The sequence below is a fragment of the Lepisma saccharinum genome, chromosome 3 (assembly GCF_977018435.1).
Source record: "Lepisma saccharinum chromosome 3, izLepSacc3.1, whole genome shotgun sequence".
In the NCBI taxonomy this organism is placed as follows: Eukaryota; Metazoa; Arthropoda; class Insecta; order Zygentoma; family Lepismatidae; genus Lepisma; species Lepisma saccharinum.
In genome coordinates, this window is record NC_139231.1 from 74,227,086 (window position 1) to 74,244,726 (window position 17,641).

Genomic DNA, 17,641 nt, shown 5'->3' on the forward strand with positions numbered 1-17,641 from the left:
ATTCCTTTATAAAGGAATGAATAGCATAAGATTCTCTGCCTTACACATGGGTGAAAATTATGACTATGCTTCTTGTGCATAGAAGATTATGACTATGCTTTTCATGCACAGAAGATTAGACTAAGCTTATTATGTACATCCATAATTTACGTATTAGGTCTAAAATCCCAAATCAAATTTGATTTTAGTCACCATAACACTAAAATATCATTTCATATACTGAATATGAATCCAAAATTCAGTCCATTTTTGTACTAAATTTCTGATTTTTTAAAATTTTTATCAGGAATATTTCTGGCCAGTAATGTGTGATCAACTCAGTGAGTCCCATTATCACTGTAATATGGTTATTTAGACAGAAGGCTATCCAACTGTCCTTGCAATGCTGACTCAACATCAAAGTTTGGGGCTCCTGTCAGGAACTGGGCACAGAACCACCTTTAAGGTAAATTAAAGATAAAGTTCCCCATGCACTTTGCACCATGACATGAAGGCACATCTAGGGAAGATATAAGGTAGGGTACAGGGTTTGAAAAAAAAACTTTTTTTAAAAAAAAACAACAACACCTGGGCCTTTTCAGGTTTAATTGGGTTTTGTCGAGCTTTTATAAATAAAATGTGAATACATGTAATATAATTCACATTTGTAATTGCCGCTCAACCTACCCACTGCACTTCTCCACCCGGCACACCAACTAGCAGACCAAAACAAACTGCTAAACCATAGTCATGTTTATTTCTATCCTTTATTCTCTTATGATTTCCTCGTTACCTCTTTGGATAGCAAGTTTGTATGTTTGAATTGAAATTAGCAGATGTTGTATCAACAATGGATACATTATAACTTTTGTCAGAAGCATCAAGAGATCAATTGCAGGTGTGTACTATTATCTTCAGTCACAAGCATAATAAAATAGCGATAGCATACACAGTATGTCCCGATAGTATATTGAAAGAAACTGACTTCAGTGACTTTTATTTATTACAATATATTTCATATGGCGACTGAAAGAAACATATTTTCATTTGCTTAGCTTTCTTCATTTAACAATTCACACTAGCGTCTCAACGATAGTAGTTACAGAGAAGCTGACTTCAGATCTGAGTTCAGTGACTTTTATTTACAGCTTTCATCTACAGCTTAATATAGGCCTATGTAATTTCTTAATAAAGATTAAACGCTTGTATTGGTGTACTGAGCTCTGATATTTCGTTCTACTTCATATCATTATTACAAGTGTTGTGCATTTTAGATAGCAAAATTAATCTTGAGTTATAATGACAGTCGTGATCACATTGTAAGAATCTAAAATGCAATCTTCATTAGTATACACCTCTATGACATTCCTTCATTTCAGAAATCATTGAAATAGCAAAGGTAATGAAAAACCCCACTGGGTTTTAAAATGTTTTTTTTTTAAGTGGGCCCAACCTGAACTGGTAGGGTACCACACATTCTCGAACTCAGCCATTTTTTGGAGGTGATGTGATCAGCATCATGCTTCAGCTATCAATACCTCCTAGGGTTATCCCCAATTACCCACTTATTTGAGGCTTTGTGAGCCCCAGAGCCACTTTATGCAAGGATAAGGTGGGACAAATTCCATCCTTAGTTCGCCCACCCGGGAATCGAACCTAGATCTCCTGCATGGTAGTCAGATGTCTACCAACTAGATAACCGCAGTTCCAAGGATCACTTGTACACGTCTGTTCACGAAAAGTGGCACACTCGTTTGAGTTGAAGTCCAGCTTCGTGGCCGTAAGTACAGCCGAAGTATGTGTCCGGAAAGCAGCAGTGTTGCTTACTATCAAATGCATCTTTTCCTGTCCAGCTCAAAACTTTGATGTTGCTTCTCGCTAATTACATTAATTTGAAAGCAATACGCTTCATCAGATAGGGTACATAAGCTGTACACATTGCTGACAATATACAAGTGAAGCTTGTGCATGAAAATTAATGAAGACTTTAGGAAATCGTGATTTTGTGGAAGGTTAGTTCTTTGCAAGCCTAAATGATAACCATTCTCTAGTTTCTGTCAATATAGTGGATTCTGCTATGTGACGACGAATCTCATTATCCAACGGCACATAATTTTTTTTATTTTAAACTATTTATTTCAAAATGAAGAGTCATTATTCTCGAATCTACGGAAAAAATTCATTCATTCGGTAAGATTTTTACGAGAGTCACAATTCTATTTTTGTGCTCCATTACGAAACCAACGTGCACGTGCCAAACAAGTAAAGCCCGACAATTTTTATTTTACAAAAATTCCATTTACTGTTAAAGTTAAATGGGAGGACAACCATTGACTTATTTTTAATAACCTGGATGACTATATGGGGGGGTACCTCCTCTCATGTGCCCCCCCCCCCTGGCTGTGACAAACTCTTCTTCCTTTAGGATTTCTATTATATTTTTCCATCGCATACTCAGTGCCAACTTTGTAAATCTGTTTGCCAAAGTGTATGGGGAAGGGGTATATTTATTCTTCACACCTTTTCCTGGACTAGGATAACACTATTTCCGAAAAAAAAAAATTGCATTCATTTTCAGGAATTGCAACAGCACTATTTCTGTCTCGCTTATTCTTATTGCATTTTTTTTTGCATTTCGTTATTTAGTGTTGCCTTTCTTCCATTTTCGGCTACTCACGATGATGAAGAACACCCAAGCTAAAGGCCAAATTCGAACCCGGGGCCCTCGCATTCTAATGAATTGTGATAACTACTTCGTCACGTACATAAAAAATGTCTCTTTTTAAAATAAATTTCAGGAATATTTCACATTTACATTACTTTGATTGTAAATGTGGAAAATCCAGTTAATTAATATTTACGCTGCAATCTATCCGTTAGCCCTTCTCTTTGAGTCTGAGACACACAAAATTCCCTGAATATGGTTAAATTGATTGATAGTAAGCAACACTGCTGCTTTCCGAACACTTACTTCAGCTGTACTTCCGGCCACGAAGCTGGACTTCAACTCAAATGAGTGTGCCACTTTTTGTGAACAGAAGTGTACCAAAGACAAAAGTGGTAACTATTCAGTTACATAGGAGCCCAATTAGTTGCAGTTTTCCTATTTCATTCCTGGTAGCCTGTTCATAATATTCAAGGAATATCTAGTTAGTAGATACATTGTAGTTTTCAGATGAAATACAATTACAATAAAAACTTACCTCTGTTTGATCAAGCAGAGAGCTGCCATAGAGATCATATGATGAAGCTATTCTTGCAAAATATCTGCTGATGGTTGCACTTGTATCAAAACTCACTTCATTAGTTACTTGCAGAGCAGTCTCCCGACCCCATTCAACTTCGACAGGGAGAGTGGACTTGATTAAACTTGCTGTTAACAAACCACCTATGAAGAAACAATTACATTTAATTACAATTAAAAGCCTACGTGACTGACCACACTTTATCAGTAACATCTAATCATCCATCCTCACTGTTGCCCCTTAACCTACACAGTTAAAAAAGCTCCATTAAATCAGCAAAATACAAATACTGCATTAAACTTACATTTTGCATGCATATGTACTCCCAATTGAGGATTTTCTGAAAAATTCAGGATTAATTTGAGAAGGATAATAAAACACTTACAGAATATTTTTTAGATGGAATTTAAACTCCCTCTTAACTACAAGAATAATAGTTTGGGGGATGAAGTCATTTGTGTGTTTGTTGAAAAGCACCGGGGGGGGGGGGGGGGGGCAAAACCCAATACCTTCTCCCAAACATATGTCACTTGATATAGTGAAGTATGTGCCAGACTCATGATGCACAAAGCATCATTCTTTAGTAAAACTAAATGTAGAAGTCTTATCATACTTAATATCTGTTTTCACTGGTACATAGTATTATTTCTCTTGTAGTCTGCGGTTATTAGAAGCATAAAAACACAGTTTCTCATTGTGACGTTTCAGGAGAACACACGCTCCCTTCATCAGAAATTTATTTTTAGTTTGACTAAAGAAAAATCTTCAGTCGAACTAAAAATAAATGTCTGATGAAGGGAGTGTGTGTTCTGAAACGTCACAACGAAAAACTGTGTTTTTATGCTTGTAATAACTGTAGACTACAAGAGAAATAATTCTAGAATGCAAGCAATACGTACATACAAGAAAAACTATTGGTACATAGTCTGTTTCGCTACAAAAGAGGAACACACAGAAAAACTTAAGGTGATAATTGATATTACCCAATTGAAAAAAAAAAAGCTCATCATTGATTCTTAACGCAAGAAGTAATTGCATGCAAGAGATTGTATTTTTACAGTATCAGAATGCCATTGAATTATGTATGTGAAGTCATTTGAATGTTCTGAGTCAAATATTATTTTGTATAAATTACAGAAGGAAGATGTTTATGCTGACTGTGTACCAGATACACATCTTGAACCTATTGAAGAATATATATGTAGGAACACTAGCACATGTAAGGAATCATCATTTTTGTGTGTGTAAAAAACTAAAATTTGGGAGTAAGAAGGGCAAAAATACACACTAATGCAACATGTGTGTGCATACATAATTTATGTATATCTTTTGTCACTTTTTAATTTTTCCCATCTCCAAATTCTTCTGTATTTTTTCATTCCGACATGTATTACTTCTATTTTTCTACATGAAATGAATTCGAAATATTCAAATCAAGAAAAGTTGATAAAGAATAATCACTAACAATTTGAAGATCTGCAGTTTAACTAAAGGTAATGGATCTGAATGTTTATTGATTTTTCTTTTCTTTTTTCCCCCAAGTTTCTTAGGAGCATGAGGAAGTGTTTTAGAATACTGAAAATGACTGTGGAAGTGCAGCTCAAGCTTGGAGAAACCAATTAGCACAGTTAAGATAAAATAATTCTTCTATAACTGACATTTCCACTAAAAGTTTTATGTACAACGATTTTAAAAACTACACCATAGAAACAAGACCCCTGTGCATCCTCGCATATCTGCCCGTTCAGTTTAAGGTAAAAATTGAAACATCAAAAGTTGTGAGGCCAAGAGGCACTCAAAACACAATCCACCATGTTGATATGTCACTGGTCCCTGTTTGTTTTGTTGTCTGGTATTCAAGAGTCCATCTTACTATGCCTACGGAGATACGTGTGGGGCTGTTTTACCATTTGTGCAGATTTAAATAATGAAATGACGGAAGGAGCAATAATTGGAGTGTAAACTATGCTTTGTAACGATCATTTTTCTTATTATATATTCCTGCTGCCCACGTGGAAGATTAATGAAACGAGGTGCGTGTTCTCATTAAGTCATATCAAAAATATTTCTGTCACTGACTACTTTTTTAAAAATAATTTTAATTAATCATATGCATCAAAATTAACTATAACGTGTTGTGGAAAAGGGGAATATTAACTCTTCTAATGAACCATATATATACGTCAAACTCATTACTTAAGTTTTCATGGTTTGCATTTTCAATTTCAAATTCAGATAGATATTTATATATATTTTATATATATAAATACACTTGTTGTAGTTGTGCTGTCTAGTATATTTGTGTTTGTCTTGTGTAGTAGTTGTGGTGTGTAGTTTGTTTAAGTTTATATTGTGTAGTAGTTGTGGTGTGTTTGTGTTTATATTGTGTTATAGTTGTGATGTCTTTGTGTGTGTCTTGTGTAGTAGTTGTGCTGTCTAATGTGTTTGTGTTCATCTTGTGTAGTAATTGTGCTGTCTAATGTGTTTGTGATTGTCTTGTGTAGTAGTTCCTCCATTCATATTGGGGGTTAGGCGTAGAGCTGACAACTCTGCACTGTAAAAAAAAAATGTCAAGAAACAGCAATATAAGGCCATGGATGTTCCCAAGGTAAAATATTCCGGAGGTAAAATAGTCCCCCGTTCGGATCTCCGGGTGGGGACTACTTTGGGAGGTCCCTGGACTAAGGATAAGATCTACGTTAGGAATAAGGATATTAAATTAGGCACCTGGAATGTTCTGAGCCTTTACCGGCCTGGGGCATTTCAGTGTACAGTTAATGAGATAGTTAAGTATAAATTAGATGTAGTAGCTGTCCAGGAAGTTAGGTGGCCAGGAGAAGGGAATTGTAAAACTAAAAATTATACTTTTTTCTATGGTGGTACTGAAAATCATAATTTTGGAACAGGCTTTTTCATAAATAATAGAATTATATCGGCTCTTAAAACAGTAGAATTTATTAATGATAGGATATCATATGCAGTTTTACAGGGTAGGTGGTGTAAAATTATTTTAATAAACATACATGCACCAACGGAAGATAAAGATGATAATACTAAAGATGATTTTTATACAGAGTTAGAACAGGTCTTTCATAAATTTTCTCAGTATGATATGAAAATTCTGTTAGGTGACTGTAATGCACAGATTGGCAAAGAAGAGACATTTAAACCCACGATTGGTAAAGAAAGTCTTCATGAATTAAGTAATGATAATGGTATAAGATTGATTACTTTTGCAACCTCAAAGAATTTAATTGTGAAAAGTACCACTTTTAAACATAAAGATATCCATAAATATACCTGGTCTTCTCCAGATGGTAAAACTCATAATCAAGTAGATCATATTCTCATTGATAAGAGAAGGCATACTAGTATAATTGACGTTCGTACACATAGAGGTGCTGACTGTGCCAGTGACTATTATTTAGTAATTGCTAAATTAAGAGAAAGACTCTCAGTGATAAATCATAAGCAACAAAATCTAAAAGTTCTAAAATTTGATACAGGAAAGTTTACTGATGAAAGAATTAAGAAAGATTACCAAATTAAACTGTCAAATAGATTTGATGTTTTGCAGGATTTAAATGATGATGAAAATATAAATGAAACAGACGTAAATAAGAATTGGGAGCACATACGTAATGCAATAGAATCAGCAGCTAAAGAAAGTATAGGATACCATAAACCGAGAAAAAGTAAGCCATGGTTTGATAATGAATGTCATAATCTAATAGAAATAAGAAATCAGGCTAGACTTAGGTGGTTAAATAACTCTGATGATACAAATCTAAACAATTATAATAGAATAAAGCGAGAAGTTAACCGCACGTTTAGAAGTAAAAAAGAGATTACTTGAAAAGCAAAATTAATGAAATTGAAACAAACAGCAAAAATAAAAATATCAGAGATTTATATAAAGGTGTAAATGAGTTTAGAAAGGGGTGGCAACCTAAAGTAAAAGATAAAGACGGTGATTTTCTAGCTGACCCAAGGGATATTCTAAATAGATGTAAGAACTACTTTAATGACCTTTTAAATGTCCATGTAGGAGATAAATCAGAAGTAAATGAAGTCCACACAGCAGAACCTTTAGTTCCAGAACCTAACTTGACTGAAGTTAAAGATGCTATTAAAAGGCTAAAGAATAACAAAGCACCTGGCATTGATTTAATACCAGCTGAGTTAATTAAATATGGTGGAAATTCATTAATATGTCAAATTCATAAATTAATTTGTTTAATATGGAATAAAGAAGAAATCCCTCAACAGTGGAAAGAATCAATAATTGTTCTTGTGTTTAAAAAAGGTGATAAAATGAACTGCAATAATTACCGTGGAATTTCTCTACTCTCAACAACATATAAAATATTATCTAACATTCTTTTAACAAGACTAACCCCATATGCTAATGAAATTATAGGTGATTATCAATGTGGATTTAAACGTAACAGATCAACTACAGATCAAACTTTTCACATCAGACAGACACTTGAAAAAAAGTGCGAATATAATCAAAATGTCCATCAGCTATTCATTGATTTCAAAAAAGCATATGATTCGGTCAAAAGAGATAAATTATATAATATATTAGTAGAGTTTGGAATACCTAAGAAGCTTGTTAGTATGATAAAAATATGCACCAGTGAAACAGAAAGTAAAATTCGTGTAGGTATTAATATGTCTGACAAATTTACAATTCATGATGGGTTAAAACAAGGAGATGCATTATCTCCATTGCTCTTTAATTTTGCCTTAGAATATGCTGTAAGGAAGGTAAAAGAAACTAAAGAAGGACTAAAATTAAATGTTGTGACTCAGTTGTTAGCATATGCAGATGATGTAGACTTACTGGGAGATGATGTGAATACAATTAAGAATAATGCTAAAATATTTTTCAAAACTGCTAAAGAGATAGGTTTGGAAGTTAACAAAGAGAAAACTAAATATATGCTTAGAGGCCGAAACCAAGTGTTAGGTAATAATCAAAATCTAATTATTGATAACAACTCGTTTGAACCAGTTTCCAAATTCAAATACTTAGGAGTAATATTAACAAATGAAAATTATATTAAAGAGGAAATAAAAAGTAGGCTTAATTCAGGAAATGCATGTTACTTCTCTCTTCATAAACTTTTGTCTTCTCATTTAATATCTAAGAAACTAAAAGTTAAAATATACAAAACAGTAATTTTGCCTGTAGTATTATATGGATGTGAAACTTGGTCCCTTACATTGAAAGAGGAACATAAATTGAGAGTATTTGAAAATAAGATCCTTAGGAAAATCTTTGGACCTAAAAGGGATGAGGAGACAGGTGAGTGGAGAAGGTTACATAATTTAGAACTACATAATTTGTATTCATGTCCAGATATTATTAGAATAATTAAATCAAGAAGACTTAGGTGGGCAGGCCATGTGGCACGAATGGGAGAGGAAAGAGGAGTTTACAGGATTCTTGTTGGGAAACCTGATGGTAAGAGACCTGTAGGAAGGCCAAGACGAAGATGGAGGGACAACGTTGAGATGGACCTAAGGGAAATCGGTAGGGATGGAAAAGAGTATATAGAACTTGCTCAAGATAGGGAAAGATGGAAGGCCTGTGTTGCTGCAGCCATGAACCTTCGGGTTTAAGAAGGCTAGGGAGTTAGTTAGTTAAGAGTTGACTGGAAAAATTATGATTTGTAATAGCTATCACAAGCACCTGCAGTTTGCAGTGAGCAGCAATTCCTGGTGTAGTGTTGATTCAGACAGGAATTCCAGCAGATTTTCATGAGAGGCTTGAAGGGGATTTTGTGCTTCAGAGCAGATGTTACGTGTTGGAAGCATTTAAATACATTATTTGAATGCTAAGAGCCCTCATCCTGACGTACCTAACATAATAACGAAAGCATTTAGGGACGCAATACCTCTCCACACCCCACACACACGTGAAGTAGATGGTAGCAACATTTTTTGACACACAAGACAGTAAACAAATAGCTGCTTGCAAGAAAAGGATCTTATAGGAGTTTATGGAAGGAAAAAATTGTTCTCCAGAAAATGCAGAGTAAGGAATCACTAAGTAGTGATGGGTCATACGTGAGCAAATCATTCAAAAGTAATGACTCTCTCTTGTGAGCGGTGAACGACTCGTTCACTAGAAATGAATGGCATGTTCAAAGAGTCTTCACCTTCACGCCAAGCAGATATTTCCCTCTTTCTCTTCCACATATTTCCGGTGCTGACAGTGGATGCATGCGCCTGGGTCTTTTTGAAAGAAACAAGAAGATGAGTCCATGGTGTTGGAGGAAGAGCGGGGGTGAGGGGGTCCTCTCTCTCTCTCTCTTTCCTGGCCAGAAAAAAAATCTTTAAAACGAATAAACAATGCACCATGAACTTTGCACAGTGTTGTCTTTCTGCTTTTGTTCAACCTTCCAGTTTCGGGTTCGATCCCTGGTGGGGGCATCTTGGGCATTAGATCATACTTTGACATGTAGCTTCAGTCCCGATTAGCATTTCTGAGAATAAAGGGGGACTTAAAACAAACTTTGACTGACAAAAGCACTTTCATGGTACAGTCACAACACGTCTGGACTGTAATGATAACATTAAATGTTAATGAGGTTGTTACAAGCCAGAACTGTTCATGTTCAGGTGTTTTACTAATGAAAGCAAAATTAGAAACATTAGAAATTCAGTAATACATTATACACTATGATATTGATAGGAACTTATATTGAATGGCTGTAAAACTACAAACAGCTACGTGGGATGGACATGGACAATGTTCACGAGCGATATAAATTTGTTAAACACAGCTGTTAACCATCTGCAGAGAGGGAGGAGTGGTGGCTGCTGCCGAGACTGCCACCGCTGCACCTTGTGCAAGAGAGCTCGTGAACGAACGATGAGGGATGAGAAGAGTCGCGAGGGTGAGCGAGTCATTAAGGTGCTCCATGACTCTTCATGTCGTCTAGAGAGTCGTGAACGAACAGCTGGAGAAGAGTTGTGGTGCTGTGCTGTGACTCTTCAAGCTGCCAGGAGAGTCGTGAACGCACGAAGGATGATGGGGAAAGTCGTGGGGCTGTGCTGTGACTATTCATGCTATTGAAAGACTCATGAATGTGCGATGCTCGTGGAAATACAAGCATGTGCCACAGTGCAGATCTGGAGTGCATTTTGATGACTTGCTTTCTCACATTTGTTGCAATATTAAAACCAGTGATCGAATGCAAAAAAGGAAGAATATGTAGATGCACGTTGTTACTAACAAAAGGTTGACATAAATATATAGCATTTCTGTGCATGCTATCGTACTGCATAATTTGCATTATCCGCAGCATGAAATGCAAACTGAAACAAGATACAAATATAGAAAATCTCACTCATCAGAGAGTAATGCAAACTATGTGCATCCACACACACAGAGACCCGTATTTGTATTTTTGTTATTTTATACCACATTTCTTCATGTTTTAAGTAATCGCCACGATGAGGAGGATGCGTGATGATATAGATGAAGGGACTAGAACCAAGGAACTTCAGTAGCAAGATCAAATGTGGATTACTTCAGAATCTTGGCCATCTAGTCGGCTAGACACACATACACACTAATGCAATACAATTTATTAATCTTGAAGGACAGAGGCTGATACGTTCCGTTGTGTTCGTTTATTTAAATACAATCATCTGCTTCAACATCTCCTACACCCCCTCCCTTTCCTCTCTTCAGGCATGTGTTTCGAGAACAAGAAGCTTGACGACTCTTCTCAGTGAGCGAACGCTCATGAGTCGACTCACACAAATGAACGGCTTGAACCCACGCTCACAAAACACAGACTCCCATCAAAATGATGTGTCTGTACAGGCTGGGAACAATGCCATGACTGGTATCATCCAGCCATAGACATTACGAATAACAGCTACACAAGACTAGAAAGTGATATCATTATCTGGGCCTGAAAAACTTACAATTATAGGTATAATTACAGAATACCGGAAGTATTTCACATTGCTTTAAAATTTGGTATACTCACTAATTTTGACCTCAAAATCACGAATCTGCAGTTAAAAATTAGCGGTCATGTCTAGAAAATGTGAAATAACGTGCACACATTACTACTATGATTGTCGATACACTATTGGTCACCATGCTTGATGATGTAAACAAGTGAAGTTCGCTATCCGTTCCATGGAGCGTTGCTTTACATGCGACAATATGGCATCTTCAGTAAATGTGGAAAACATACTTGGGAGCGAATTTACAATATCGGAAGTATCTCCAATTTCTTTGAAATTAATGTTGGCCTCCTAATCACGAATCTGCAGTTAAAATTTGGCGGTTGTCTAGAAATTGCAAAATAAGCCGAAATAAGCAGGTCCGTGAACGGAGTGAACACCATTGATTTATGAAGGAAACAAATATTTTTTGCAATGATTAGCATTTAAAAACTATGTTCATGATGATCCTGAATTTTAACTATGCTTGACAAACCTAACTTTACCGTGAATGGTTCGTGGGCCAAACATTTTTTTCGTTTTTTACGCAAGATGCCATTTTCTCACATGCAAATCAACGGGTCTCACTTATTGCACAACACTTGAGCAACCTTCACATGTCACTTGTTCATATCATCAAACATCATTACCATGTTATTGTATGGACTAACAGAGCGGTAATTTCTGACCGTTATTTTGCAATTTCTAGATGTGACCGCCAATTTTTTTTTTAACTGCAGATTCGTGATTAGGAGGTCAAAATTAGTGAGTATGGCGAATTTCAAACAAATTGGAGATACTTCCGATATTGTAAATTTATACCCATACTTGCCCCACAAAGCATTCACGTAAGGTTAGGTTAGGCAAGCATAGTTAAAATTCAGGGAATTCATAAACATAGTTTTTGAATGTTAATCATTGCAAAAAATTGTTGTTTCCTGCATAAATCACTGGTGTTTACTTCGTTCACGGACCCCCTTATTTCTACTGGTAACGATTGCATAAGTCGGAGATGGATTTCTTCAAATTTACAGGAGAAAAGACGAGAAAGTATGTACGGAATTGCGTTCTTGAGGACTTTCTGAAGCCGGGGAAATTGTTTTTTCGAATCGTGCAACTTATTTGGCCTGTAAGTAAGGTATTTTTCGTCATTCATGCATTTCCGTTGTACGATAGCTCGTGCCGCCATTACCGTCGACTACGTGAATCAAATGTTCCGTGCGTTCGATCATGTAACCCCCTGTCAGTGTAGCAGCCATGCGGTAGTTTTACAAGATGACATGTGAGTGGGTTTTTTCTTCCAATTTAAGGTAAGACTCTAGGTTACGTCCTTTTCCTAAGGAATACGTGTCATATATCGTTGGAAAGCTTATTTTATAAGGAATTCAACAACGTAAATCCCAAAGCGAGCAAAAATTTCCCGAAGGAGTAAATTGAGAAAAACCGATGTTGTCCGGATATGCGTAATTGAACGTACTGAAGAATTTTTTAGATGATGAAGCACATATTTAGGGGTGAAATGAGTGCTAATGGAACCTAACCTAACAGGCCTAACCTAGGCATACCTTGACCCCGTGAATGGATAGTGGGGCTATCGTGAACAGAAAGTGTAAAAAGAAAAAGGTACTTACCCGAAGAGATGCCGGGTGCCACACCACGATCGCGCACCACGAACGCAAAGAAGCAATCACCATGCAGATAAGGACGTAGAGTCTAGCCTCAATTTTCGCTTAAAAACCTTTTGTGAATAGTTTGTGCGACATTTATCGGTTCATAAGTTTGGAAACACTGCACATCATCTGACGATAGACAACGTGAGTCAAGATTTGCCCGCCGAATTAGCAACGACCAATAAATGATTATAATGTTAAAAACAACGCTTTCTTCATGGAAAAAAAAGTGATCCCAGCTTGAAAAATGTTCCGGTATGCATATGAGGTAAGTAGGAATGATTTTTATTTGAAAATAAACGAGTTTCATGTGTCTCCGGCTTATACAACTGGTACCTTTCTACTGGTTTCGCATTTTCTAGACGTGACTGCCAATTTGTGATTAGGACGCCAAAATTATTGAGTATGCCGAATTTGAAAGCAATCGGAGATACTTCCGGTATTCTGTAATTGCTCCCAATTATATCCTAGGGTGAAAGCCGAACTCACACATATACCAGAGAAGGGTTAACAGACATCGAAATTAAACAATCAGAACTTGGGCCGAACTGTTAGGTTGGAGCGAATAGGTCTCTGGTGCTTTAAGCAAAATTAAAAATGCCACTAATGTCCCTATAAGGTACAGGTTGCCTATGGCTTGTTTTACTGATACATTTACACTATCAATAAATTCTGTGTTATGATTTTTTCTACTATCAAATAGGAACAAATGATCAATTTATTTCTGAAAATTATCTAATGTGTCAGAAGATTGGATTGCCTCAAGATCAAAATACATTACCTATTGGTGGGTTTGATAGGTTAGCAAGTAATTTCATGGTCATGTTTACGCGAATCCTTTCTCTGCAATCTATAATTTCAAAAAAGCACACACAAGAAGAAAATTTCACTGCAATCAATGAAAATTTGTCTCCTCTGCGGTATATTGAATACGTGCATGAAGTACGACGACGACGACGACGACCACATCCACAGATTACTACCACGACGGCACCACAGACGGCAGGGTCTTCCCTATCGCACAACTCTCTTGCTACCTTGTGTTCTGACGTCAGATAAGAAATTGCTTACAAGGTTAGATTAGGTCTCTTAGGTTTGGTTCTATTACCATAAATACACTGGAAAATTATTATTTATGCTAACAGAAGGAAACCTAGCTAGCCTATCCTGAAAACGTAGGAATCGAGCCTAAAATTGAAGAATTTATCCCGTGACGTCAGAACACAAAGTTCCTAAAGTGTTGTGCGATAAGTGAGACCCCCAGAAGGCGCGACTATAAATACGATGATACGAAATGTCCCATCTTGCACATAAAATATGAGTAACATAATACCACTATATAATTATTCTGTTAAAACAGTGCGTATAATATTTTTTATAAGTTATTAAACCTTCGTAAAAGTAAGTATACAAATATATATGCTTCTCCAACAAATCATTTTACGCTTAACCTCACAGCAAGGCAATTAGTAAAACCAGCAATTGTGATCAAGCTTCGTGAACATCGTAAAAAAATCCTGAATGAAGTTACGCATATTGGTAATGAATTTCATATCAACATTAATCATTTGATTTTCGGAATGCAAAAATTGGTCCATATACAAATTTGTTAATTCTTTACATGAATTGATTTGACTCATCCTTGGCTTGAATTTAAGATACTTAGGTGGCAACACTGTGCAGCAGACGCAGCATAATGTAAACAGTAAATCTTTCTTTATTAGTAATCCCATCCTGTCAAAACGTTACAAAACAAGGTCATACGCTGGATAGCACACAAGCACAAATAAAGGTTTGTTTCTTGTGCTGCTGCATCATAAATAACCACTATTTTTTTTTATTCATTCACTAATCAGTCTTCTTCATAGGCTCCCAAGGAATATAGATAGGCTCCGTTCAAAGAACTCTTCCTCTAGGTTGTCGGTAGTTTGGAATTTATTTCTAACGACGGTTGGTAATACTGCACGGTTGCAGGTGGTAAAGATAAAAATGAATCAAAGTTCGTTTCTGGAAGTAATCTTAAGAGAAGGAGAAAAAAGACAAGGACATCTAAATATCTCGGGGAACCGTGCCAATGGATGAAGATAAGAGTACTGTCGCACTCTGTGGTCGCACTGTCGCGGTTGATAAAAAGTGCTTCGAGCTAAAATGAATTTAATGTTAAGTATGGCATGGAATCTTCAGCATAAGTGTTATTCTACTTTGAAAAGTCATCTCCCTTTGGTAACTCGAGGGAAATTAGTAAATTTCCCTAACATAGGAAATTGCAAAATGTATCACACAAAAAAGGCAGTATACGGATACAAGCCAAAATCCAAAAGAACCTTTTTAGGTAAGTTTTAACTCTAGAATATAAAACGAAAAGTTCTTAATATTTTATTTTGGTAAACTTTCCGTATCCGGAAAACGCCTGAAATTTTACCTTAATTTTTTTATAATTTTGGTACCAGTTAGATATGCCGGAGACACATTTAACTCATTTATTTTCAAATAAAATTCATTTCTACTTACCTCATATGCATAGCGGAACATTTTCTGGTACTACTTTACTATACCGGAGACACCTATCAATGATTTATTTCGCAATTTTTTACATTGCTAATGTACTCTTCTTCATTGCGGAACATTTCTTTAGGTGAAATAATGAATTTATAACGAAAATAATGTCTATTTCTTACATTAACGAGTACTTACTGTTGTTCCTTATTTCCCACAAACTATCCACGGGTAGCCCAAACATTCACGATAGTCCCATGAACCATCACGGGGACGAGGTATGCCTACTAGGTTAGGTTAGGTTCCATTAGCACTCCTTACGTTCAATTTGGCATATACGGACAACATTGTGGCGGCAGCAGCAATAGCGCATCGGAAATAGATTTTCGTAGAAAACCACATGCATTCGCATTAAAATGGATCAAAACTACATTCCCGAACATCAACAACGCTACAGAAAATGATTTGCGTAAGTAGTTTCTCCTGTAAATTTGAAGAAATCCGTCTCCCGTATAGTAAAGTGTTACCCATTTTCCAACTTTGGGTCACTTTTTTTCCATGAAACAAGCGTTATTTTTAACATTATAATTATTTATTGGTCGTTGCTAATTCGGCGGGCAAATCTTGACTGACATTGTCTATCGTCAGCTGATGTGCAGTGTTTCCAAACTTATGAACCGATAAATGCCACACAAACTATTCACAAAAGGTTTTTAAGTGAAAATTGATCCACAAACCATTCACTGAAGGTTAGGTTAGGTTCAGTTAGGTTAGGCAAACATAGAAAATTGAATTGAAAAAAAAAATGCTCACAAGTCATCTTGTAAAACTACCGCGTGGTTGTTACACTAACACTTATTAACCGAAAAATGATTGTTATTAATCCACAAACCATTCACGAAAGGTTAGGTTAGGTTCAGTTAGGTTAGGCAAACATAGAAAATTAACTTTGAAAAAAAAATCCCGCTCACACGTCATCTTGTAAAACTATCGTGTGGTTGCTACATTGACAGGGGGTTACGTAATCGAACGCATGGAACATTTGATTCACGTAGTCGACGGTAATGGTGGCACGAGCTATCGTGCAACGGAGATACATGAATGTCGAAAAATACCTTATTTACAGGCCGAATAAGTTGCACGATTCGAAAAAACACTTTCCCCAGCTTCAGAAAGTCCACAAGAACTAAATTCCGTAAGTACTTTCTCCTGTAAATTTCAAGAAATGTGTTTCCGGTTTATCTAATCGTTACCATAATTTTTAATTTGGTGTTGTTAGTTTACCTTTTTGTCGTTTTACAAATATATATTTCAATTTGGGCTGATCCGATACTGATGTATCTGTATCGGTTGATATTTTTACACCGATACTGACCGATACCATTGTTTTAGTGTCGCTAGAAGCGCAGCTAAAACGAAAATAAGTTTCCTTTCAAAGGTTCATTCCGCTTTTCCATCTTACCTTGGAAAAAAAAGAGTTGTTCATTTGTTAAGTGAACCTGTACTCAAGTTTCCGTGAACAGCAAGTACGTGACACAAAGATCCTTACGCAGATAAAACTCGCTGTCAAGTATTGTGCAAATCAAGGGTAACTTGAAATTATCCCCATAGGAGTATGTATTTCACACATAAAATTTCATTATTGCCACAATAATATGTGTTAATTATTGCATGAACACCATAAATTCAAATTTAAGCAATGTTTTTTTTAGGGAACAACACTCTTTTCGGGGAAAATGTGACTTTTTTGCCCCTCCCTGGAAAAAATCCTGCATACGTTCATGGACATAGTACGTACCATATTCCTGGAAATTCAAATGCCTGTCCTAAGCCCCCTTTTCCTTTCCAACTTTAGAGACTTTTGTTTGTCCTGACCTGGATAACTGGGTTTCAACAGGCATGTTTTGGCGGCACAGGGAAAGCGACAGGGGAATAATTTTCGATAAAACTTAGATAGGGTCCCAACACCTCTCACTAATTACTAGTCACTAGTACTTACCTATTCTGCATTGCGAAAGATTCTTCAAGGTGCTATTTTGCTTTTTTCACGAAAAAAGTTCAATTTTTGACATAAAGAGTAATTATTAAACCATTGACGTTAGCCCCAAAAACCATGCACGGGTAGCCCCAAAAACAATTGATGTTAGCCCCAAAAATTCACGATAGCCCCACGAACCATCACGGGGATGAGGTATGCCTACGAGGTTAGATTAGGTTCCATTAAAACTCATTTCGTTCAATTTAGCATATATGGACAACATCGGTTTTTCTTGA

At 36.2% G+C, this 17,641-nt stretch overlaps 2 protein-coding genes across 2 annotated transcripts in view; one reads left to right on the forward strand and one right to left on the reverse strand.

The window, feature by feature from the left end:
• GluProRS (Glutamyl-prolyl-tRNA synthetase) overlaps positions 1-13,833 on the reverse strand; it is a 162,211-nt gene extending 148,378 nt beyond the window's left edge. Inside the window, exons 1-2 of the mRNA XM_083118804.1 lie at positions 13,653-13,833; positions 3,183-3,367 (exon numbers count right to left, since the gene is read on the reverse strand). Of these exons, the coding sequence (XP_082974930.1) occupies positions 3,183-3,367; positions 13,653-13,695 (228 nt within the window). The 5' untranslated portion in view covers positions 13,696-13,833. The remainder of the gene's footprint in view (positions 1-3,182; positions 3,368-13,652) is intronic.
• Positions 13,834-14,990: 1,157 nt separating this feature from the next.
• LOC145985143 (2-oxoadipate dehydrogenase complex component E1) overlaps positions 14,991-17,641 on the forward strand; it is a 66,671-nt gene continuing 64,020 nt past the window's right edge. Inside the window, exon 1 of the mRNA XM_083118806.1 lies at positions 14,991-15,203. Within this exon, the coding sequence (XP_082974932.1) occupies positions 15,020-15,203 (184 nt within the window). The 5' untranslated portion in view covers positions 14,991-15,019. The remainder of the gene's footprint in view (positions 15,204-17,641) is intronic.